Raw genomic sequence first — 27,564 nt, forward strand, 5'->3', positions numbered from 1 at the left:
AAAAAATAGAAGTGAACTTAATTATTTCAATGAAAAAAAGTAAGATTGATTTGTTTTTTTTTTTTTATGAAAAATAGCTTCACTGATTCTGTGGATCGGTGGAGGCAGTTTATTATACTTACTTTGTATGCGATGAAGCAAATTATTTTTGCCTCACCAATTCACAGAATTGGTGGAGCTGTTTTTCATAAAAACATAATTCAACATGTTTGTTCCCTTGAAATATTTAAACCTAGTTCTATTTAAAAAAAAAATCAAGTGGGGGCGTGAGGCTATGGTGCTATGCATAGTGCAGATTGGTCCGTATAACAAATCAATATTTTATTTTTAAAGTTCAAATAGTTAATTTAAATTAAATTATTTAACATAATCTTCATATGAAAATATACTTGCAAACTAAAATTTTATTATTTTTTTAAATAAGTGAAAATAACTACTTTTTGAATGATCTTGAACTTTTATATCAAGTGGCTTTCTACTTATCTAAAAAACTTACACGGTACAATTACATCTAATTAAATCATGTTGAACGGTTCAAATCGATTGTTTTCACTATAAAAATTGTGGCATAATTGAATCCAATTTGATATATAAATGTATTTTTATATGAAGATCATGTTAAATAGTTCATATCGATTATTTAAATAATGATAATAAAAAAATTGAGATATTAATCTGTATTATGAACCATTATAAACTAGCATAGTACCATAACGGCATAACATTTCACAAATATGAATATCTTCCCTCCTATCCGCAACAGAACTAAAATTTTAATTTGGGATAAAAGTAAAATAGGTGATATTGGGAACTAGCCCACATTTATAACTATGATAATTGATAAAATAGTTACTACAATCCAAAAAAAATAATTACAACTATATTCTTTATAGTTTTGATAGCTGGTCTATTAAATATGTATTAATTAATATGAGGTTTTTTGCTCACAATCAAGTACCAATAAAATTGAATCGTCAATTCTTCAAATTGTTTGATGGATGACTAATTAATTTTCAAAATATACAAAATTTAATTGATAATATATATAAATTGTAAAGAAAAAACTTGTAGTTTTAATATGAAGGATTCATGATACGTTAAGGCGGTAAAATTAAAAAATTTGATCCTCTTACAAACATCTACAAACCTATTTTATTATGCTAATTAATTCAAGTAATTTCATATGCACGAATAATCATCTACTCATTTATTCATTATAAATTTATCTACTAAAGAAGATTTGGATGTACCTCTACCAAATGTCAATTTGGTAAGTAAAGAGAAGTCGTATTCTCTTCTAGGTCTCTTGGATACCTTTATTTCTCGAAACGGCCTCCTAATGTTCATCTTGAACTAAATAAGGATTAGAAAGACCTAGCTAGAGATCTTAATCTAATATAAGCTTAGAACCTAGTTAATAACCATTATTGTTCTTCTAATAATTATGTATTAGAGAAACTAATAATATGAGAGGAAGAGGGACGACGGTTAGGAGAGAGAGGAAGAGAAGGAAATAAATTTCAGAAAAAAAATTGCTTAATGAAAAACTTCTCCACCTCTCCTTATATACAAATATCTAAACCCTAGCCACTGCTACAGTACGCACTATAGTAACTGCTACAGTACAGGCCTCAACTCATGCTAATTTTGAATTTTTAATGAACTTATGTTATAACAATGTTCTGCACATTATTATATTTATGTGTCATGGATATTATACTATATAATATGCACCACATTATACCAAATAATATATATGTGCACACTTCTCATAAATTTATCTTCATTCTAAATAATCATGGTATTTAATATTTTACCACATGTATTTTATTTCATATCATATGAAACAATGTACATCATATAAATAAAATATCCTTCTTGTTTCTTATTCAGTTGGTGTGACGTATATATGGAGGATCTATGTTATGTTGGCATTGATATAAAATATTTTATTACCATAAATTATAAGTGGCATTATAGAAATACATTATAGTTACTCAAATAACATAGATGTATAATATCATTTTACAATACACAATTCTTTAAAGTAACGTTACATATAACATTAATTGTGTCTATTCCTTGCCACATGATATTATGAATAATATACAAAGTTGGACTATATCATCTTTGTATTATATTCGTTTTTTCGTCTCTTAAGTAAATTATTAATATACAACTGCACTTTAGTTATATTGCATGCATTATGATTCTAGTTTATCAAGGGGCCCATAAAATATCATCACACATTATAAATGAGGGACAATGATAATATTGACATATGACTTTCTCCCGTACAAGTTATATACAAGGAACTAATATTTTTATCACCACTCACGAATAGTAGTTTTTAATATTAATTACATTATATACTTCTCATATGAAAAAGAAATACATCTCATATCTAAGAATTTTGAGATACAATGAAAACATTAATGACACTAACATAATCCATATAATATTTTCATTTGTTAGGTCTGTTTAACATATGAAACCTTTGATATACTCATGTTATTAAACGATAAGCTTTTATCAATATTTATATAATTACAATGTATTTTAATCAACATGACAAACTTATCATGATATATTAGTGTTTCATGCTAATAACAAAGTTTGTAAATATTTTAGAGATTTACATTTGTCATCATATAGAATTCTATGGTTCAAGACCAAGAATATTTTCTTGAATACTTCTAAAAATAAACATAATGTACATATAACATCCAATTCATAAACATAACATGTAAAAATAATCAACATAAGATAACTCAAAGGGTACGTTTGGATGAGAGCTAGAATAGCTAGAATAGCAAAATTTGAGAATAGTAAATAAGAATAGAGAAAAAATAGTGATTTTTAGATTAGTGTGAAAATGATGCTATTCGGATTAGTAAAAATATTGTTTGGATTGTACATTTGGAAGTGAATAGTTGTAACCGATAAATAATAGTATTAATAAGGTGCTAATTAAAAGAAAATATAGGTAAGTGGGGTCTTAAACGAATTGTCACAACGTGGAGATAATATAAAATAGTGTCAATTTTGTCTTTTCAGGAGTGTGTTGACGAAAATCCGAGAAAGAATCATTTTTCTCTGTCTATTTTTTTTTATAAAAGAAGCCTAAGCCCTTTCTATTGCAGAAAAGTTAACTTAAACCCAGTAATTGTTCAGAACCTATTACTAACCACAAAAAAAAACCCAAAATATAGCAACCATGCTAATCAATGTTCTAAATAGTTAGTTATAGCGGTTTTGGACCTAGAAAGCTAAGTTACGGGGTAAAACTACGCTAATCGAGCTACAATCACTATAGCGCATAGCGGCAATAGCGGTCCACTATTCTACATGGGCATATGATTTTGCAATTTGACTGGGCCTTAATGTCCAGATGGGCTTTTTTTTACTTTATCAAGCTATATCAATACAATGGAACATGTGCGGGCTATACCGCTATATCAATTAAATTTTGTATCATGCATTAATATATGGTAGTGGTATATTTTGAATATAAAATGTATCGATAGTTTTTGAATTAGAGATATTTTGAATGACAATTTGAACTTTGTATTGGTTCAATATGAATATTAGAACTTCTTAATCAATTTGATATTTTTTTCTTGATGACACATGTTTACTATTAGTAGAAATATAAAATATAATTTAAAAAAAATGCTATTTATGATAGCTTTCGCTATAGCTGCGCTATTCGCTAAAGCTTTTTTTTTTAATCTCCTCGCTATGCTGCTATAAACACTATTTAGAACCTTGATGCTAATCCACATAAAGCATCAACAGAAACTAAGTCAACATTTATTCTAAGCCGCCACATGGGGCTGGAACTAAGCCGCAACAAAAGGCTAAGGATATTTTCTTCTGAGCTTGGGTACCAGCTGGTACTTTATGAAGAAGCACAGCCTCAGATGGAGTGATATGGCCCAGTTGTCAACATTTTTCTCTTTCTTTTCACATTTTCAAATAGTAGCTATTCCAACATTTACAAGGAATAAAAAATAGCAGCTATTCTAATTATTCTAAATAGCAAAAATGTTGTTTGAATGTACATTGCTATTCTAAAATAGTCTCTATTCTTGACACATCCAAACATACTCAAGAATACAAAACTTACGTAATATTGATAGTTGTTTGGTCAATTATTGCGGTTGAACAAAATGTTGTTAATAATAAGAGATTTCTAATATAAAAATGAATGTATTATATTTATAAGGAATTTGTTTCGCAAATGTGAACACCAACGCTGCAACACGAATTAATCTTTAAAATAGTAGTCCCCTATTTTTTACATAGGTCGTTCGTATCACACGTGATGCTTAAATTATATAATGGTCATGATTGTCAAAATTATAATAACGATATATATAATCTGTCAAATGATAACCGGCCATTTTTATTAATATCCCTAAAACAAATCAAAATTTTAAAAATGCCCCTGCTCCCAATTTTTTTTTAAAAAATGCCCTGACCGCCTGGGCCCAGGGCGGCCCAAAATACCCAGTGAGGCGCCCCATACCCCCTGTGAGGCGCCCCACTACCCAACATAACCCCCCCCCCCCCCCCCCCCCCCGTGCCCCCATCCCTCTGTCTCCCTTCTGCGTTTCATCCGCCCAGAACCCCCCCAAAAAGAAAAACCCTAGCCCCCCCTGCCCCCACCCCACCCGAGCCCCACCGGCCACCCTAACCGCCGCCCTAGCTCCGCACCACGCACCTCTACCTCGCACGACGTCCGGCCTCGATTCGCTTCTCCGTCGGTTGAACAAGTAAGTTTTATTTGTTTTTTATTCGATTAGAGTTTAGGTTTTAGATTAAATGTGATTGAATTGTGTAATGTGATTCGGTTTGATTCGATTCGATATTTAGGGTTAAATGCGAGTAATTAGTTGAATTGATTGAATTGGTCGAATTGGTTCGATTAGATGCTTGAATTGTGGCAATGACATGAATTGGTTCGATTGGATGCTCGAATTGGTTCGGTTGGTCAAATTGGTTCGATTGGATGCTCAAATTGGTTCTATTGGATGCTTGAATTGGTCGAATTGGTTCGATTAGATGCTTGAATTAGATGGTTGAATTGCTTGATTGCTTGAATTAGATGCTTGAATTGCTTGAATTGGTTCAATTGCTTGAATTTAGGATTATGATTTATGGTAAAATTGCTTGAATGCCATATGGTTCAATTTAGGGTTTGTAAAAAAAAAAAATGCATATGCATGCAATTTACTTACATGCAAAGTGTAAATTAATTGTATATAAATGCAAATGCATATGCATGCAACAAAATTAACTGTATATGCATTAACATCATATGCATGCAATTTACTTACCTGCAAAGTGTAAATTAATTGTATATACATGCAAATGCATATGCATGCAACAAAATTAACTGTATATGCATTAACAGCATATACTTGCAATTTATTTACATACAATTATTTTGGGATTATATACATGCAATTCTTATTAAAAAAAATTATATAAATTGTATGTTTGCATGTATATAATTTTCAATAAATCTAAAAAAAGTAAACCCAGAATTGTATGTAAATTGCATGTATATGCATTTTTTTGTTTAAAAATTAATTTTGTTTTTTTTGTAAAGTTTATTTGTTTACAAAAAAAATGCTTTGATTAATATTTTTTGTATGTTTTGATTAATATAAATTGTATGTTTTGATTAATATTTTTTGATTAAAGTTTATTTGTTTACAAAAAATTTATATAAATTGTATGTTTTGATTAATATTTTTTGGCAAATGTAGTATGCCTAGAGTTAGACGGTGGGGAGTACGAGCTGAGCCTGCAGAGGGTGCAGATGCTGTGGATCCGAGTGGAGCTGGCACGTCCTCGGTGGATCCGACTGGAGAGGGCCTGTCGTCGTATGATGATACGACTGACAGGGGTTTTGAGGATCCGACTGGAGCGGATCCGTCGTCTCAGGCCAATTTTCCAGATGGTGTGCATGATCCGGACACATTTAGTCCTCTTCTATGGACCCATCATGTTAAGCACCGCGTCTCATTGGCATCTCTTGAGGTACGTAATGTATATACTTAAAAAAATGACATTCTGTTGAGTTACTAAAAAAATGGCACGATTTGAGTATGACAAATTGATAATAAATACAGGATGATGTCATGCTTACGGTGAGGCACCGCAGGTTTGAGATTTCGTTCGTTCCCCATAAAGAAATGCAACGATACATCTTGAACCTCGGGTTGTACCAGCTTGCCACCATGCCGCAGAGTAAGATCGATGTGTCTCTGATGCACGGTCTAGCGGAGAGATGGCGACCTGAGACTCATACATTTCATCTCCCGGTCGGGGAGATGACAGTCACCCTTGGTGATGTGAGCGCCTTATGGGGTTTACGTATCGATGGCGACCCCATAGGTGGCATCTCAGACCATCCAGAGCTGCAAAGGATGATACCGGAGTTGTTAGGGTGTGATCCGAAGACTCTGCAGAAGAAATATAAGAAGAAGAAGGGGGAGGAGGAGGAGTTTCGTTATTCCGGGTACTGCATTTCTCTAAAGGCACTCCGGTCTCACTTCTTCCAGAATCAGATAGATGTTGATACTGATGACATTGAGGCGGTCAGGAGGTACTATTACACTCTTTAAATTAACTTAGTAGTTGCTCAACAGTCTCAATTATTTACATTGATTATTTTATATTGCAGGTATACTAGAGCATATGTGCTGGATTTGTGCGGTGCTGTCATGTTCGAGGATTCCAGCGGTGACGCGGTTCCGATGATGTACCTCTCCCTGTTGAGGGACCTGGAGAAAGAATCGAGATGGAACTGGGGTGGAGCTGTCCTCGCCCACTTATACAGAGGCCTCTGTCATGCTTGTCTGGTAAGTCTGTATTAATATACGTTGTTATTGAAGGATGGATAAGAAGCACCCAGATTTAATTTTAAGTTAAATTTTCAGGTCAAGAATAAACAGCTTTTTGGACCACTGCTTTTGCTTCAGCATTGGTCGTGGTCACATCTGCCCATAAACCGGCCAGTCATACCATTGCCGCATCCCGATTGGGGAGGCCCTGAGCCAGCCAGATGCCCCGCATACGCCGCCATATGGGGCAGTCATCACGATCATGAAGAGAGGGACAGGGGGATTTCTTATGTCCGGGGTCAGCTCCAGATGCTCCGAGATGGGAATATCGATTGGTTTCCGTATCGTGCATGGTATCAGCGCAGATGGCTGAGCCCGCTGACATTAGAGCAGACACATCTATGGTATTATCGGGGACCGGTCGTCTGTTTCTGGATAGTGGAGTACCATTACCCCGATCGGGTATCCCGACAGTTTGGCTTGGATGCTTTCATCCCGGAGCACCCGTTGATGGGCAAGGATGCTACCGACAAGTTCCACAAGTAAGTACCATCTACTTAATTAATTTTTAACTTTAATATATCCACTGTTTCTCTACTTTCTAATTAATTTCACTTGCAGAACGGCACACACTAAGGCTAAATTCGACTGGAGCCAGCATTTCGTCATGCAGTACAACTGGGCTCGACATTTGGAGCAGCACTTATGGAGCCCGCCATGTACTACATCGTTGGGTGCTGGTCCCGGGGATCTGAGATATGCTGTATGGTACCAGAGATGGGGCATGCCGTCAGTCTACCTGACAGGCCATTATGGCGAGACCCTACGACGTAGGCTGATGGATTCATCCAGCAATTATATGCCCTGGGGTCCGATCAATGCTCGCGCGGTAAGTAAAACCGAAACATACTTTAATTTTAAATTGCAAATTTTAATTACTTACTGTTGGCATAATCATGTTGTGTGCAGCTGTTGACCGCTATGAGAGGAGTTGGACACAGCTTGGCGTGCATGGCGAAGGATGCTTGGCGATATATAGGATGCCAGATGCTCGAGCACACTGCACCAATTGTGGAGACAGGCGGTTTTGAAGGCCGCCTCGTTGGCATGCTGCGCGATGCTGGGGAGAACATCAATTGGCGGGAGATAAAGTCTGCACCGCGAAATCCAGATTATCAACGAGTCCCTGTCTACGGGGATGAGATGCCGCAAGCTCCTGCAGGTAATTACAAGTTAATATTAAAAGTACGACACACACAATATTCTTATTTTCGTTGAATTGTTCGTTCTAACTCAGTTAACTTCCAATTATGCAGTTGATGACTCAGGTTGGGCGTTCCACGACTGGGTGTTGAATACCCAAGGATGGGATGCTTATAAAAATAAATACGGAGTTGCAGTAGAGCTTGGCACGGTCAGTCGTGGAATGTAGCAAAACTAACATTATTTTAATCTAGGATGGAGCACCTCGTTGGAATGCCGATCCTATATTTAGCATAAATGAGCTGGACCCAGCAGATACAGATGCAGAAGCGTATGGCTCCCACAGACCACGATATGGAGTGCAGATGGAGCATGACTTTGAGGCTGGTGGGAGTTCATCTCAGACTGCAGATGGCTTTGTCTCTGCATTATTTGGCGCACCGCCTCCTTCCACGTATCCTGCAAGCTGGGAGAAAGATCCATGGGAGCTGCGTACACAGCCCGCCAATGCAGAGTCAGCTGCTGGATTTGATCCATGGGCAGCCATGACAGGTACGCAGCACATGTATACGGGGGACGAGGATGAGGATATGGGGGACGATGAGGAGGATTTGGGAGAGGATGCATTACGAGATGTGAGTCCGCAGAGGCGCGTGCAGCCGCACATGCATGGCAAGGGCGTAGCGGCTCCTAGGTTGTCTTTATCCGGAAGGAGACGAAGATAATGATTGTAGAGTTTTTGGTTATTGTGATATTTTTCTGACTGTAGTATTTTGACTATGGGACTGCTGTATTATGTTGACATTATGTTTTTTTATTTTATGTTCATGTTGGTATTATGTTGTTTGCACTTTAGATTTCATTATTATAACACAGTTTAACAATACAATTAAAGTTCAACAATACAATTAAAGTTCAACAATATAATTAAAAGCTTAACAGTATATTTCAAGTAATTACATTCAAACTAAGAAATTATATTCAAGTAATTACAATTTCTTCACTATTTGCGACCCACACTCCCAGCGGACCGCCTGTGACAGGGGCGGTTTGCTAGGGTCCTGACCGCCTGGGCCACGGGCGATCCACTAGGGATGCCTATTTATTCGTTTTTTCTCTCTCTCTTCTCACTCTAACATCAGTCTACCTTCCACCTCAAAGGCAGAAAGAAGGGAGAAAGCGCTCAAGGCGATTTCGGGCGATTTTCTGGGCGACTAGAGCTACAGGTAATTTAAATATTTTTTTAATTATTTTTTAAATATTTTTTGTAATTATTTTTTAAATATTTCTTTTAATTATTTTTAAAATATTTATTTCAATTATTTTTTATATATTTTCTAATTAGCCGTTGATTACTGTACAGTTAGTATTTAATTACGCACATAATTAGTCTCCTAATCAATTGCTGTCACTTGAAACCCTAGTTATAATGACACCCAAAGTTGGAAAAAATAGAGGAAGAACTGAAACCGAACGCGAAGAAAAAAGAGCACTCATTAATAATTTTTGGATGGTTGAAGCCTACGCGATGAGGAATTTGGAAAGATTGTTTTCACCCAAAAATAATGAAGAATTTCTGAGCACTCTTGATCCATCAATTAGAAAAATGCTGATGGAAGGCTGGGTGGACAGGGTCCCTCCACCTGGATGGGGACAGTGCTGCTTATGTGAGCTGAACGGAGATATGGTGAATATGTTCTTCTGTTATAAATGTGGCAAAGCTGTTCATCCCAATTGCATGGACCCGCATGCAGATCTGCTGAACGACGCTCGTCTCACTACGTGGGAGTGTCCTGCGTGCGTCCGTCGGGCTGAGGAAAAAAAGGGAGCAAGCTCCTCGTCTCGTAAGGCTTAGACCCCAATTGTATGTTGTTGTAGTATTTTATGTTTTAACTGTAACGGTACTGTATGGACTCGACGGTACTGTATTATTTAGTAATGTATTTGAATTTTAAATTCCTGGATTTTTTTATGAATTTTAATCCGTTTTTCTTCACAAAATTCTTCAAATCAAAATACTAAGATCTCTATAAAAAAAAAAAAAAAAAAAAAAAAAAAAAAAAAAAAAAAAAACACCATGGGGCGCCCTTAGGGCTGGCGCCTCACTTGCCTTATGGGGCGCCCCAGGGCATGGCGCCTCACTGGGTATTTTAGGCCGCCCTGGGCCCAGGCGGTCAGGGCATTTTTAAAATTTTGATTTGTTTTAGGAATATTAATAAAAATGGCCGAATGATAACGGACACATTATTATAGTTTCGTTTTTCAATTTCGTGGAATTGTTTATCATAATTGTCATTATTTCGTGGAATTTTTTATCCTCTATAAAAAAAGGCTCCAAGCAAAAGTAAATAGAAATAATTTATTTCTTTCTCTGCGAAGTCAACGAGGTTAAGCTTCAATTTTAATTTATAATATAATTAAAAGTGTGAAACATCTGGAAAGTTAATTCTTTTTTTTAGCATTGTTTAAATCTTTTTTATTAAAGATATTAGCGCTGATACGATCTTAAATATCATTTTCCTTTATTTAAAAAAGCTTACATTCTGTTAGCAACTTAGCATTGTTCAACGAGTGGTAATATCGATGCAATCCTAAATACTAGTTTCATTTAATTTATTTATAGACTAAAAAAAAAAGAAGGGGAAATTTCATGTATATTCCTAAAATTCATAATATCATATACTTCAAAAATTCACAAATATACCCATTTTAATATTTTTTTCTATTTAAATTCATTTTAAATTTATGACTTACATATGTTACTCTTCATCAAAAAAAAATGTAACATGTTTTAGAAAAATATATATAAGTCTTTTAATTGGACGATTTTTGAGAGTAAATGAGTAATTTATCTACTTATAACGCTTACACAATGACATTTAGGTATATACTTGTGTAAGTGTCATAAGTAGAGGAATGACTCATTTGTCTTCGAAAACCGACCAATTAGAAGACTGACATTTTTCTGAAACACATTACTAGTTTTTATTTTTTGACGAAGGGTAAAATATGTACTTTATAAATTTAAAATGAGTTTTAATAGAAAAGATAATAAAATAGATAAATTTATAATTTTGTTTTAAGTTTAGAAGAGTAAATATGATATTATAATTTTAGCGGAGAAAAACGTAATTTCCAGATTTTAGAGGGGGGTATAAGTCAAAATTCCCCAAATAAAGAAAGAATCGAACCCAATCAAAAGTTGGCCCGACCAAATACGGCACTTGCCTTTCTTCCTTTTGTCTTTTGCCAAGTGTGAGACACACGATACACAGACAACACCTTTTCATTTTTAGAAATTTAAATATCAAATTATCAGAAATAATATAAATTCTATTTCAACTCCATAGGTGTGATCGAACTAATGATTTGATCTTATCGGAGTAGTTTCTAAAATCGAATCAATTTCAGTAGTTTTTGCAAATTGTAGTACGTCTTTATTACAAAATATTTAGAAATTATCTTGACCAAATAATTGATTTGGTCTCAAGGGACTGAAATTCATTTTCTTTCATTCACCGAGTTAAGATCTCATTGATTTTTCATATTGTGTGAACTGTAACTTGGTGTGATAAAATGTAAAAAATTTATAGGACTTAGGGTGTGCTCCATAATAGTTCTGCGAAGAGCGAAGGAAGAGAACGGAATGGAAGGTGATCAAGTGGAGTTCACCTCAGTTATATCCCAATTTTAAGGTAAGAGATTTTATTGAGTTTCAACATAGTATTCACATCTGCTCTCCTCTCTTTCTCTGTCTTTACCATCAATTTTTTTTTTATTATGGAATAGTAAATTCTCCGTGCAAATTTAGTCACAGTCCAATTCAACTCCCCTCTCCTTCCCTCCCCTTTCTTTCCTCAAGTTTGATTACATCTATTTACGGAAAAAAAAAGTCATATTTTTTCCGTCAAATTAATTTTTGTATCTTTTAAAAAAAAAAATTACACAGACACTACTTTTTTTTCTTAGAGAAAAGGTTTCCGTCGATTATATTTTGTTCACCATCTGTCCACAACCTTATCCGACTCCGGTTCAACTGACTTTAACTGCCTTCGGTCCCCACCTTCTAATGGTCTCGTCTTCCTATTTAAACAGGTCGGCCAACAACGGAACCTTCCTTTTTTTGAATTTCATCGTCAGATCAACCAACGCTTCAGTCAGACCATCTCTGCCCAGTCAGGTTGTCATTGTCCTCCTCCTCGACTGTTCGACGAAACAGATCTGGCTTCTGATGAGCGAGCCTCAGTGCCTGTGTTTACTCTTCTTCTCCGCAATTAGCTTTATAATGATTTGGCTTGTGACGAGCGAGCCTATTCGAAAGGTCACTGAAAGAAAGCAAGGTCAACCGATTTCCCTCCGCTGAAATCAATTGACGAGCGAGCCTATTTGAAAGAGTACAAATATCAAATGAGCGATTATCGATCAACATTTAAGTATTGCTTTTTTTTTCATTGAGCATTGTTTTAGCTATATAGATTCGCTGCCAGTTTTAATCAGAAAGTAACTTTATAACGATTCGATTTGATGAGTACAAATAAAATTTGAAAGATAAGAGTATTTTCAAGCTTTTGGCGATTATCAACATTTAAGTATTGTTTTTTTTTCTTTGATTCTTCGTGCCATGGTAATTCAATTTTTTTCTTCGAAATATGCCACAAGTTAAGCAAAACTTCATTATTGCGTTCTATGTATCGCTACTGATTTGTTATTTCTGGTGGATCTTGATCCGATCTAGTAATACCTCGAGTCTGATCTGATCTAACAGGCCAGCTGTTGATTTGGTCTTTTTTTTTTTATGGAGCGACCGTTAATCTTGTTTTTATTTGGATTGAATGTCAGCAATGAAATTTAAATTCAGTGAGTTATTTACTGATTTTAATTTACATGATTCATCTAATTGGTTTAAAGATTTTAGTCATTATTTTATAGGTTCTATTTGTTAGATTAAAAGGTTTTGTATACTATTTTAGGATATGTTTTACAATTTTACAACATATATCAAATATTTTACATGATCTATGTGTTTTACTTCTTTTCATTATTTTATTGGATCTGTTTAATTGTTTTTTCAGTGTATATATGTAATATCTTACAGCATATATGCAATAGTTATAGGATCTGTTGAACAATATTACAAATTTAAATTTATAGTATTTATCTAATATGTTTATAGGATATATACAGTGTTTTACATGATCTATGCAAAATTTGCATGTTATGTTTAACAATTTTACTAATTAGATATTTTACAGGATTCAGTTTACACTTGCATAGGATACGTCAGTTAATTTTGTAGGATATATTTGTTAATTTCGTTGATTAGATATGTTATTTTACAATATTGTTTTTTTGATGCTATTCCAAATGTTGAATGATATAATTAAGTTTGTTATTTTGTGGTGAATATTATATTTTATGTTGAACAGATGTTGCGTGTGATGAATATTATGGTTTTGTTAAACAGATGATGGATGTATGTATAGATTTAGAAGTATACATGTAATTGATTTGTAGTTTAGATTTAGAAATTTTACAGTATTGATTGTTTGTAGGTTGTATGTTTTGTTTTCGTAGTTTAAGTTGAAATTTTGTATTTTTACATTTTATTTTATCATTTTCATATGCTTATTTTACATTATTGAAATTTATAGTTTTTACGTTTTGTTTTCACAGTTTAAATTCACAATTTTACAGTATTGAAAATTTATATTTTTTAAATTGTATTTAATCGTTTTCATCTGCTAAATTTACATTGTTGTAAATTTATAGATTTTACTTTTTATTTTCACAGTTCAAGTTTACAATTTTACAGTATTAAAAATTGACATTTTTTAAATTTTATTTAATATGCTAATTTTACAATTTTGTAATTTTATAGTTTTTACCTTTTGATTTCACAGTTTAACTTGATATTTTTACAGTATTAAAAATTGATATTTTTCAACATTTTATTTTATCATTTTCATCTGTGAATTTTGTATGTCTGTAATTTTATAGTTTGTACATTTTATTTTTATAGTTAAAGTGGTCAATTTTACAGTATTCATTATTTTGATGATTTATTTGTATGTTCATTAAATCGAGAAAAAAAATAAAAAAAATTAATCGGAAAATTTAATTTTGTCCTTTTATCACGTTTTTTTGTCAAAATAACTGCTAATAACTAACACTAACTGCCAATAACTTCCTATAAGTGCAATTTCCGAAAGTACAGTTTGAAAGTATTTTTTTTGTCCTGTTGTGCAAGTTGTCATCTGTTTCTAACTATCATGGGACCAAATAGTTACTGGATGTTTTGTAATTAACTGATATATTTTATATAATATATTATATATTTATACATTATGTAGAAGTAGTTTTACAGTATTCGTACAAGTCAAATATGTATGTGAACAAATGGTGAACAAAAATCTGTGGAAAATTAGACGCTGTTTTTTTCTTATGTTCTCTAGGCTCTAGCCATAAATCCAAATCCTGTGGGGGTTGCAACTAGCAAGTCAAAAGTCGTAAATATATCCATGGCACCTTTTGCTGTTATACTGGACGCAAATCACTCCATGACATGACAGATGAAACATCATCATCGTCAAACTAGGAAATTAAATTTGTTGGGGCCTTGGGGCTTTGGAGTTTGGGGGTGTGGTGGCATTAATTAAGTTTTACATCCCCAACCTCCCTCCTCCATGTCAAGACTTTCTGTCACCGCTTCCAATACAGCTCTCCGTGTGTCCGTATAGATGGTCTTGGGAGAAATAGGATCACATATGTTGTTTGTTTTGTTCTTAACTTCTTACATATTTATTGCAAAATTTATATGAATTCTCTAGATTCCGGTTTAAATGTATAATTTTTTAGACTCAACATGTCTCTGCCAAGTCAAATGATCTAAAGTTATTTTCTAATAAGTATATATCTTGATAATACCATTAGATTCCTTATTCAACCTCAATTTATGATCGATTTATTTATTTATTTATTAAATTGTAATATATTTGAAAACACCATTAACAATAGCAACAGCTTTTATTTTTATTAAACCCTACGATCGATACATCGTCTTTGTGGGATCTACTTTAGTAAAATTATTAAAATATAAATTTTGCTAAATTAATAATTTGCTTTACATTCATGTAATTAGGGGTGTCAAACGGTCGGTTCGGTTTAAACCCAACTAAAACCCAACCATACTGACCGAATTAAAATGCCAAACTGAACTAAAACTAAACCGATTAAACCGAACTAAACTTCGGTTTGTTCGGTTGAACTAAATAGAGGAATTCAATCTCAAAAAAATCAAAACTCATTACATAAGCCAATACATTCATAATTTCATAAAAATGAAAATTAAGATACCATTACATACATGATTCAATTTTATACAAATATATTGATGTTCGAAATATCCAAAATTCTAAATCAATATTTATTCTTCATTTTCAAGTCCAAAATACATAAAAGAATCAAAATAATACTTGAATTATTATATATTCGGTTTTGAGAAATTAAAATCAAACTGAACCATTTAAACCGAATTACTTCATAAAATCAACCGAATCGAACCATTTGAACCGAACAACTGAACCATTTAAACCGAAATTTTCCGGTTCGGTTCAAAACCAAATAAACCAAACCATTTGAACACCCCTGCATGTAATAATAATTGTAATTACAATGTACATGCTCTCCAATATTTTTGGTATATTTAAATTACATGTTTTATAAGATCTAATCCACTTAATTTTAATTAAGTGTCCCGATTATAAAAAAAAGTGATAAAAATCTATTAACAATTGTTTGACTTGACAATTTTAATACCGTTTCTTTAATCAAGTCAAAGTATTTTTTTTTTAAGTTTTAAATAAATCACAGTATGTTGTTTGTCTTCTATATTGACTGTATATTATTTCTCTTACAATTAATATTCTTTCGTATCCATCAAAATAGTAACAAAAAATTCATTATTATAATATGAACGATAATACCTGCATCAAATTCTTACTGTTCTTCATTTGTATGATATGCATAATGTGTAGATCATATTTCAAACGATCGAATTTCAAACTTTTAATTAATTTTTTTTTATGACAATATTAAAAGTTAGTCTTTTTTCAATAAATTTCTATTCATAAAAATACCTTTATAAATTACAACCACATTAAAACAACAAACAAACCATGAAAAAGTCCCCTATCTTCATGGCTCTAACATAAGCTCATGAACCATCACCATCTTATGACACAGGAATGAGCACACTAAGACGAGCACAGAAACTTCCGATTCACTTCACCGCGTAATCCGGGACTCCTACGCTCAATTTATTTCATAGAAGTATAGAACAACCAAAATCCTCAAAGCTGACCCCACATTCAGAAGAAAAGCTCATGTATCTTCATACAGTGCTCCGCGTCCATGCAAATATATACACGTCCCATCTCTCTTTAATCCCGTCTCATCTCATAACCACCTCTCTCTCTTAACTCCCTAACAAAACCCCATCCCTCTCTTCCCCTCTGCCAACCAAATTCTCTCTCTTTCGGTTACACACCATGACAGATACCGCAACACCTCCAAAACCTAAAGACAAATCAAAAGCGAAACGCCGTTGCCTCTGCGCTTGTCTCGGTTGCTGCCTCCTTATTCTCTTGTTAGTTATAGTTTTGGTGATTCTCACTTTCACGCTCTTTCGTGTACGCGATCCCTCCATAACCCTCACCTCGACACGTCTCGCCGGTGTCTCTCCACGTGTCTCCCTTCCGGCCATGTCTGTTCAGTTCAATATTACCCTAGATATAATCGCATCGGTGCATAACCCCAATCGGGCTTCTTTCACTCATGACTCTGGCCAGACAAACCTCACGTACCGTGGGACCCAGGTCGGTCAGGCCATAATTGAGCCGGGTCGGATACCGAATCACGGTTCGGGACCAGTCAGGCTATCATTGACAGTTGATGCGGCTAAATTTGTGGACAACTTGGCGACATTGATCGGTGATGTGATCAACGGGTCGATTACGTTTGAAACTTACACGAGAATACCGGGCCGGGTTAATATTCTCGGGATTATTAAGCACCATGCCGTTGCCCGTTCAACGTGTAGTGTTGTGATTGGCGTGACGGATTTTAAAGTGAAGAGCCAGGAATGCGACAATGAGACATCCCTTTGATCGATCGTACCGGTACAGATTGGTACTGCATAGCTTCAATTTGGTACTAGATTTTGGGAATATTTGATAGTTTTGATGTTACCTTGTATACACGATCGATAGAGATAATTCCCTTCTATTTATATTTTTTTTTTTTCCTTTTTTTAGTTTTTTTTTTTTTTTATATACTTAAACCTTTGCGTGTTAGTTCCGTCCAGGCCTTTTTTGGGAATATTGATTTTGATTTTGTGATTATTAGATAAATAAAGATCTCTTATCTGTGCAACGTAGTGATACTTTTCTTAGTGCACTAATTTTTTTTGTTGATTAGCCTCTTTTAAGGGATACCATCGTGGGTCCCGTGAAAAAGTATAGCACTCGTGACTATATTTATATATAGTAATATAGAACAAATTATTGCTTTACAATAATTGAAAAGTGCATTTTTATTTTTATTTTTTATCTTTCATAGTTTCATGTATGTCCCCCGTAGTATACTATAATTGTTGTGATTTTGAATTAAATTTTGCTAATCTTACAAAGTTTTGTTGTGATTTTTTTAACTTAGCCATATTAATGTTTTCTAAGCTTATTAAATGTGATTCAACTTTTTTGGATCTCTATTAATTGCTTTCTATTTATGTACTTAATTCAGTGGTTGTGTGTCAAGTTTTGAAGAGAGGTTAGAGAGCGATGTTTCTGAAACAGTCGTGATCTTCTGTGGCTGGAACGAAGTGGCTCATGGTGTTGCTACTCACTGACATACTCGGAATAAACTATATACTTTTTTTAACTATGGCAAAATTATTCCTAGCTTGTGACTAGCTCGACAAAAAGCTCGTAAATAGTTTTAGCTAAAAACAAACCGGCTCGTTCCAATTTGGTCCCTCATCTGATAAGTTTGATCTTGGTTTAACTCGATTCACTAATGATCTAATATAAAACATTAATAATATATAGATTTAATTGAACCATAAACCAATGATATATTAAAATTAGTGCCGCTATTTTGTTTAAAAAAAAAAAAGGTGAAGGTCAAACTTCCAAGTTCTACTAATCAAGACATCATAATTAAGTGCCAATTTTACAAAAAAGAAAAAGAAAAAGAAAAAGACGAAGATCAGAAATAGCAAAAAAGAAGAAAAGATGCTAATTAACTTCATGATGAAAATAAATTCATGACGGTTTGATCACCACTAATAACTAATCGGCATATTAGTCAGTCTAAACGGACTTAATTTCTTTACAATTGAAACTTGAAAGGGCTTTGCGGAAATAGACAGGCAACTACCTCGAGCTCAGCTCAAGTATGGCATAATCTAAATCTGCTTTTTTTTTTTTTTTCAAAATATAATAAACGGCTGAGATTTATTTTTGTTGGATCTGCCTGTTGATTTATTGAAGTTCAACATGGCCGTTGAAATGTGAACAATAAACCAAACATTCTTTGTAAAAGAAAGTTCTACAATAAGTGATAAAGATAAAGAAAAAAGTTCTAAAAAAATATCTTGATCTAGTTATTAAATAAATGTTCTTTATTTCTATTTTTGAGTTTTAATCCGGATCATCTGATCACAATTTGAGTCAATTCGTTCAAACCTGTAATGTACATGATCTCTTTAAGATTCGTGCATATGTATGTAACGAACTCAAAATTTGAGATACCTTTCCTGATATAAATTCCCTTTATGTCAACAGAAGCAGAGCTAGAAAATTTGATTAAAAGGGGCTGAAACTTAAAATGCGTAATTATTAATTTGTAGCTCGTGAGATTTAAATTAAATATCTCACAAGCACAAAATAAACTCTTCATCACTAAACTACAAGTATACATCTAATTTTTTGTGAGGAAACTAAACTATATAAAACTTTAATAAAATAAAAATTCAATTAAAATTTTTCAAATTGTGGAATGACTTAGTTAGCACCCCCTTTGAACTAAGTGTAGATTTGCCTTTTTTCATGAAAACATTTCGGCTGTCATCACCATTTCTTGACCTGTTTCTTAGCTTAATTAGCTGGTAACCCGATTTGTTTTTTCTTATGTAGAATTAAAAATCGAACGTCTTCTAATAACAATTTCGATATATTAATTTACTATTTACAAAATTTATTAGATTATATTGTAATTAAAAATATGAACTTCGATAAATAATACAGTGTCTTCGCCAAATAAATACAATATAATTTAAAAACAATTGATATTGTAAAAACAGATCGCACTACTTAGAATTCAAAATCTTTGATAAATAAATTCAGATCTTTGCTTTTCAAATTCTCATTTAGGCGGGCTTAATAACTCTTTGACGAGATCTGATATATTTAGATTTGGGTGAATAATTTAATAAATAATAATTTCTAATTATGACAAGAACAATGATCTAAGCAATTGTCGCCCCAGTCATAGGAACCTTTTTGGATGTTGTGACTTGTGACTTGTGAGGCTGTGAGCAGAATATTATATTTAGGGTTAATTTTTCATATACCCTTCAACTTGTCTTGATTTTATTATTTACCCCTCTAGAGTTTAATATATTCTATATACCCTTCAACTCTTCTACATATTTCTTATTTCTCTTGAATGTAAAAAGAAAATTAATCCTAATCAAATGATATTAAAAAATTATGAATCCGATTTGTTTAAAAAAATGGACAATAATACCCCTTAAATTGAAGAACGCTTCTTTCCTTTGCTTCTTTGTTTTTTTTTTGAAAGCCTTGGCAGTGTCTGCCAATGGAATTTATTATACATCTTACATGTCTAGTATGTCTTACACCAACAAGTTAAATTAAAACATCTATCAATCTTTCGAACAAAACTTCAACCAGAGTAATCCTTCTTGCAAGATATGTTGCGTTAGTTCATGAGAACGCATCTTGTAATTTCGAAAGATCCTCGCATTACGTTGTTTCCACAAGTGCCAGCATGCACTAATAAAAAATACTGCCCATGCATTCTCATGCATCTTTCCCCCTGCTAGCCCTCTTCTTTGAGAAGCATACCACACTCTTTTCACTGTTTCATCTGGAATCATAATAACCTGACCCAAAGCCATCTCCAGTCTTTGCCAGACTTGTTGCGCATAAGTACATTTAAACAACAAATGCAAAGCAGTTTCGAATGGGCAGTTGTCGCACATGACACACTGCCGATCACAACCTATTCTCCTTTTCTCAAGTACATCTTGCGTTAGTATTTTTCCATTTAGTGTTAGGTAAATAAAAACCCTCACTGTTGGTGGAACTTGGTATTTCCAAATTTTGCTAAAACCGTACTTGAGTTTTCCGCCTCCCATAATTACCTTATAAAATGATTTAGAGCTGTATTCACTAGATGCATTCCATCTCCAACTGATTGCATCTTGTTGAGTTGTGAAAGATATTCTGGTGCTTGGTGTTCGTAGCACCGTACCCAGCAGCGGACTAGCCTCACAAAGTGATAAGTTAGGTCGGTACAGCCCCACTCTTGCAACTCTGGGACCCACTAGAGGAAGGCCCTGCCACGAGTCAAACCAGTAAGAAATGCTCTTCCCATCCCCCACACTCCATCTTGTACTCCAAAGGAAGAAGTATTTTATCTGCATCAAGTTATTCCAAAAGAAAGAACCTTGCATTATCCAAAATTTCGGACCAGCTGCCCGGTTCCCTTTACCACGAATTTTTGTTGCCACTGATGCCCATAAGCAGTCCGGCTGTTTATATAATTTCCACCACCAACGTAACAATAATGCGATATTTTGTATTTCAAAATTTGGTACTCCAAGCCCCCCCACGCCTTTGGCAAGCATACCGTGTCCCAGTTAGTTAAAGAAATTCCGGGACTATCCATTCCAGTTTTTCCCCACAAAAATTCTCTTCTTATCTTGTTCATTCTAGTGATGACCCATTGAGGCAATTTAAATGCAGACATGAAATAAACAGGCATCGACGATAGGACAGAGTTTAAAAGTTGTAGTCTACCGAGATAATAATTTACCCTTCCAACCGGCTAGTTTCTCTTCCATTTTCTCTACCAGAGGCATAAATGAGGCCCGACCTGGTTTTCTAACGGAGAGCGGCAACCCGAGGTACTGAATTGGGAAGTCAGTGCGCTGACATCCTAGAATAGCCTGCGCCATTTCCACTTGATCAGATTCTAAATTAATTGGAACAAACGTGCTTTTGGAGAAATTAATTTGTAATCCCGACACCGATGTGAAAAGCCGAAGAATCAGCTTTAGTGAAACCAAAGATAGAGCATCGGCTCCCACAATCACCGCAGTGTCATCCGCGTACTGGAGTGCCAAAACTGATTCCTTAATTTTATTTGATAAAGGAACCTGTAAAATATCATTCAAACCTGAAACCATTTGCTGAAAGATATCGACCATTAAATCAAACAACATTGGTGACAATGGATCACCCTGCCGCAAACCTCGCTTGTGCTTGAAATAATTGGATGCTTGACCATTGATTACAACTCTAGATGATGCCGTTTCCACCAGATTTTGAATCCACTTTATCCATATAACCGGAAATCCCCTCGCATGCAGAACCCGGATCAAAAATGACCAATTGATCGAGTCGAAAGCCTTTGCCAGATCAATTTTTAAAAAAATTGCCTGCTTTCCGCTACTTGATAAATGTTGCAAAATCTCCCTCGTAGCCACAAAATTCTCAGTGATTTGCCTATCTTTAATAAAAGCCGTCTGAAACGGAGAAATAAGGTCAGGAAGGGCATGGCGCAATCTATCGGCCAAGATTTTTGAGATCAGCTTTGGTACGGTATTAATTATGCTTATCGGTCGAAAGTCTTTGACTGTATGCTGGTTATTACCTTTGGGAATCATTACAATATTTGCATGATTAAAAGGAGAGAGATCCAGCCTTAGAGCAAAAAAATCAAATACCAATTGGACCACATCTGCTTTCACAAACTGCCAATTTATTTGCAAGAATTCATTGGGTAGTCCATCTGGCCCCGAAGCCTTGTTTCTCGCTAACCTGTGAACTGCCTTTTCTATCTCAGCCTCCGTGATGGGTTGCTGCAAATGTGAAAGAGTTGGGTTTGAGGTGTATAGCTTACATGGCTCAAAAGTTAGCACTTCACTTGATTTGCCGAGAGCACCTTGTAAGTATTGAAAAAACGCCTCGATTATCTGACCCGGATCTGTAACTGTCAAACCATCATGTTCCAATGATAAGATAGCATTTCTTCTATGCCTAGCTGAAGCACAAGCATGGAAGAAGCGAGTGTTCTTGTCCCCGTGCGCTAACCAGTGACATCTGGATCTTTGCTTCCATCTCAACTCCATGTTATTTGCAAGTTCATATGTTCTTTCACGCACCAAATTTCGAAATCTGAATTCATGTGCAAACAGTGGCCTTTTTTCTTCAATTTGATCAAAAAACAAAATAACTTGCTTACAATATTGTAGCTGCGGATCCATCTGCCCAAAATTATGCATATGCCAATTTTTTAGTGCCTTATGCGTAGCCTCTATTTTTGAATTAAAAATATGCACCATATCTCCTTTGCTTCTTTGTTAATCATGGCAATCTTCCCCATCCCTCCACTTCCTTTAATTCTCCTCCTGCTCACTCTCTTAATTGAATCTCAAGTTCTCAACCATTCAATACTGAATCCACAGTAAAAAGCAAAGACAACACCAACAACTATGCACTTCCAATTCAAACTTTCTCGTACTCTTCTCCACCTCCGCCTCCGTCCATCTGTAACTCTGCCACCTCCACCGCCATGCGAGGACAACCAGGTGACATCAGTGCTGACAACTCCGGGTGTAATGCCATATTATCCGTCCTATACTTTGACGCCTCCGTCTGTGTCGGCATCGCGTTTAGATCAGAGGAAGCCTCTCTCTCTCTCTTTCCATTTTTGTGGTTTAGTTTTCTTTTGTTCGGAAGAAGCTCTGCTGCTCCGTCTAGATCAAGAAGCTGTTTCCTTCTTTCTATCTTTAGTCATAATCTATTTTACTCGGTTGCTTTATCTCCTACATGCGTGCTTCTATATATTCTCTTTTGTTGTGTAGGTATGCTTTGTATTTTTTATTTTTTTTGTGAAAAAAATTGCAAGAGGCTATCTGTTTCGTTGCATACTTACAAACAAGGCTTACACCTTAGCTACTTGTGTTCAAAAAAGCAAAAGCACATTTAACTTCCCAAAATAACTAGCTAGCTAGAAACCCTTAAGAGTCAAATGAATTACGCTGTTATGTTTTACTTCCTCGTTGTTTTTCTCTTGCATCATTTATTTGCCTTCCTTGAAAGACATATGAATATGCAAGGAAACTAGTTAGCCATCGTATACTTTGTATTAAAAATAAGTTATATAATTTTATAGTTTACACAAGTATTGAGATGAGTACTTCAATAACATCTACTATTGGGGAACAGTAGAGCGAAATTAATGGCGATTTATTAGGCGATCCAGGAAACAAAAAAACAAAAAAAAAACAATTCATCAAAGACAGCTGGATCGTCTATCATTGAAATTTGCCAAGCTCGCTCGTAATCAAGGCCCAGAGGTCCATAATCGGCCATTAATGGCGGTCAAACTTGGGCCTAAATTGTTCTCTGAGGCAGTCAAACAACCTCCGATCCATGTGTGGCATTCCAAAGCACAGCCTACACGTTTCGAGTCGCGACGTAGATTGATTCAGCGCAAATTAGAGGAAATTCGTAGCCAATCCACCACATCTCATCCGATCTGTCTTCGGTGTGGCAGTGCAGGACATCATGCAGCGGACTGCCGCAATGCACAATTGTGTTTTATATGCAACAAATTCGGCCACAAATCGATGATTTGTAGACAATCCACGAATATCTTCCCATATACTCATACAAAAGATTCGGTGAAACTAGTTCATGACGCTACAGTGCCGCATCTAGACCCTTCTTCTTTGAACTTGAGCGATTCCACAGAAAAATCGACCCTGTCGGAGTTGATTGACTCCGCCATGGCGCCTCAACGCAGACAGGCAAACCCTAGGGCACATCGACCTCCTCAGGCCGGTTTTCAGCGACCTCCCCCTGCGCCGATTGCACCAGATCCTCCAAGAGCAGCACCGATGCCTCCTGTCAGAGCTCTGATGCCTCCTGTCGGAGATCCGATACCATCTGTCCGAGCTCCCATTCAGATTTTTACTTCGTCGCCGTCAGCGGAGGCTCAACACCGGAATTTTCAACAGAGTTTCATCCTAGATGATATTGCGGGAAAGGGACCCGAAGAAATCAAGATAGCTCTGTCTAGCTTGTTCAATCACTACGAATGGAAGGTTGCTGTCTTCGATGAGTTTCGATATAATCAAAGCTCCCTCTATGGGCTGGAAGAACTCTGTCACTCGTCGCGGATCTATTCTGATCGACGGAGTTCCATACCCGGTTGTCTCCTGGGAACCGAGCTTGAATGCTGGTAAACGGCTCACCTCCCTCTGGATCCGACTCTACGGGTTCAACAGAGACCTGTGGGAATGGGTCGAATTTGATCGTCTCCTCAACCCGTTTGGCGCAGTCGTACTGGACTTGATACTGCTACCAGAAACAAGTATGACTTGAGGTTTGCTCGCATTCGGATTGGAGCTTGTGATCCGACTATCTTCACAGATAAACACTGGCAACTGTTTCGCGATGTTACCGGCTATGTCTCTCAATACAATCTGAAGATAGAGGTGGAAAATGAACACACTGAGGATGTGAATGCGTGGCTAGCACGTGGACCAAAGCGCGGCCCAGCTGCCCGACCTTCTCCAGTAATCAGATCTGACCCCCCTCCATCTAATGCTCCTCCCTCATTTCCTTCCCATGCTAATCCAGAGCTAGATGAAGATCTCCTTGATGATCAAACCATGCATGAAACTGGAGAATCAAGTGAACAAGGGTGCCACCCACAATCAGACCCTCGCGACGGGCATTTTACTGATGATTCTGACGAGGACCATGCACAGTTCATCAATACTGTCTCAAACATGATGAATACCACATCGAGGGGTACAGGCTCCAAAACCACTCCCAAAAAACAGAAGACCACCACTCCTTCCTCAGGTAACCACCACACTCGTTCTATGGATGCAATGGATCTCCCAGTTTCAGCACCGACTATGGACAAACCAGTGAGATTGGAGAGACAAACCCCCAAAGTGAAGTCTCCAGTGAAACCCTCCAATTCTCAGCCTTTTCCTCATTCCTCTCCTAACAAATCAGCTACCCCCCCAAGGCAAAGGCGCACACAAACCTGTCAAGGAATCTGTCTTGCCTACCTCATACACCCCCAAAATTGGCCTGAAAAAAAGGAACTCTTCCAAAAAAAAATCTACACATCCTTCTACTCAGCTGGGGGTTAAGAAGACAGGCAAATGGAAAACAACAGGCAAGAGGCCCCCCCTCCTCCCCCACCTGTTGCTGATATTGAAGCCATAGAGGATTCAGCTGCCACTACGGATGCACCCCCTCCCCCTCCCCCTCCCCGCTCTCACCCAGGCCTCTCTCTGAGGAAAAGTTTAAGGATACATGCACAGGCTGATCCCTCCTCTGCACTCTCTAAGGCCAAAAAGAGAGCTAAAGATAAAGCACAAGGCAGTAGCCGCGGCCCAGGTATTCCATTACTTAGAAATTTTCCTTATAATAGACTCACATTAGAGCAGGTTAAGGAACTTTTTGGAATATATAATATTCAATTAGGTGCAACTGCTGATGAAGCTACCCATATTATTCGTAGGATTCAACAACAGGATAGAACTTCTTTTGATGAAATTGTTCTTGATTTACTTAATCCATCAAAAAAAATTAGACTCGTCTTCTCCTGTTATTCTAGATACTTCATCTCTTCCATACGTAGTTAATTCTTCTCTTACACACGACAGTGTTTCTGTCGATACAGATTTACGTACATCTAATGAGGATGCTGAAATTTTTCATGACTCTATCTCCAATTTAGAACATGTAGATACTAATATAGGAATTGGGGGGATTGATGTTTCCTTATGAATTTCTTGAATTGGAATGCTTCGGGGTATTAATTCTTGTAAAAAATGACAAATTTTGCATGATATTATAGTAGACAATAAGATTGATATTATTGCGATACAAGAGACTAAGCGAGAGACTTTTAGTAACAAAATCCTTCGATCTATTTCTGCCAAATTGGATATATGGTTTTGGGTACCCTCCAAAGGTAGATCTGGGGGTATACTTTTTGGGTGTGATAGTAACCTTTTTAAATATGTTAGTCATTCCTTACATCAATTTGCTTTAAATATAGTAGTCGAATGTAAACAAGATGGCTGCACTTGGCAAATAACCATAGTGTATGGACCTGTCATTCGTTCTCATAAGAAACAACTTTGGAAAGAACTAGATGATATTAGGGGCTCGCTCACAGACCCTTGGATCTTGTGTGGCGATTTTAATTCTATTAGGCATAGGAATGAAAAATCAGGTAACCTGTTTGATATACAAACTAGTGCTCGGTTCAATCGTTTTGTTAATATGCATCAATTAGTAGAACACAAACTTTCAGGGAGGAAATTTACATGGAATAGTGGAACTAAATTCGCCTTGCTAGATAGATTTTTTACTAGTTTATAATGGGAAAACATTTATCCAGCTAGCACTACCTTTGATTTGGGACGGTATGGGTCGGATCACTGTCCTATAATTTTACAAATCTCCTCAAAAATAGAAACCAATCACAACATGTTTAGATTTAATCCTCTTTGGCTGGACCAACTATAATTTATTCAATTAGTTCATAAATGGTGGGATCAATTCACATTAGATCATAGGAACATTTCCAAAAGTTGGAATGCAAAATTAAAATTTCTTAGACAAAAAATACGTGGTTGGGCTAGGAATTTCTATGGTAAGAAAAAGAAAGACAAACAACATCTGTTAGCCAAATTGAAACACCTTGAAGTGATATTAGAGGAACGAGAGTTGACAGAGTTAGAGCAAGAGGATTGGCTTTTTACTAAAACTACTTTAGATAATATCTACTTTGAGGAAGAAAAACATTGGCACCATCGAGCTAAGCAAAAATGGTTAGAGGAGGGTGATAATAACACTAAATACTTTCATACGATCGCAACGCATAGGGCCAAGAAAAATAAGATTCTTTCTATAGAAATAGACGGCAATATATCCACATCACCTTCTGAAATTGCACATCATGTTCACCAGTTCTATAAAAACCTGTTAGGTCAATCCGGAGTTACTTGTGCTACATTAAGTCCTGATTTTTGGGATCCTAGCGATAAGCTTAGGGAACCTCTAAGATTGAACAACAATCTTTAGAGGTTCCCTTCTCTCTTGCGGAAATTAAACATGCAGTCTTTGCTAGTGAACCCAATGGGGCTCCTGGACCCGAT

At 35.6% G+C, this 27,564-nt stretch overlaps 1 protein-coding gene across 1 annotated transcript; it reads left to right on the plus strand.

Annotated features, from left to right (window-relative positions):
• Positions 1–16,477: 16,477 nt before the first annotated feature.
• On the plus strand, positions 16,478–17,489 carry LOC144575019 (uncharacterized). Its single transcript, XM_078325135.1, has one exon. It carries the CDS (start codon positions 16,607–16,609, stop codon positions 17,222–17,224), a length of 618 nt encoding a protein of 205 aa, XP_078181261.1. The 5' UTR covers positions 16,478–16,606; the 3' UTR covers positions 17,225–17,489.
• Positions 17,490–27,564: the final 10,075 nt, after the last annotated feature.

The sequence above is a fragment of the Carex rostrata genome, chromosome 23 (assembly GCF_964058835.1).
Source record: "Carex rostrata chromosome 23, lpCarRost1.2, whole genome shotgun sequence".
Lineage (NCBI taxonomy): Eukaryota > Viridiplantae > Streptophyta > Magnoliopsida > Poales > Cyperaceae > Carex > Carex rostrata.

Bases quoted from the DNA above. Each gene is read 5' to 3' on its own strand.
- LOC144575019 (XM_078325135.1), top strand. From the start codon at position 16,607: ATGACAGATACCGCAACACCTCCAAAACCTAAAGACAAATCAAAAGCG.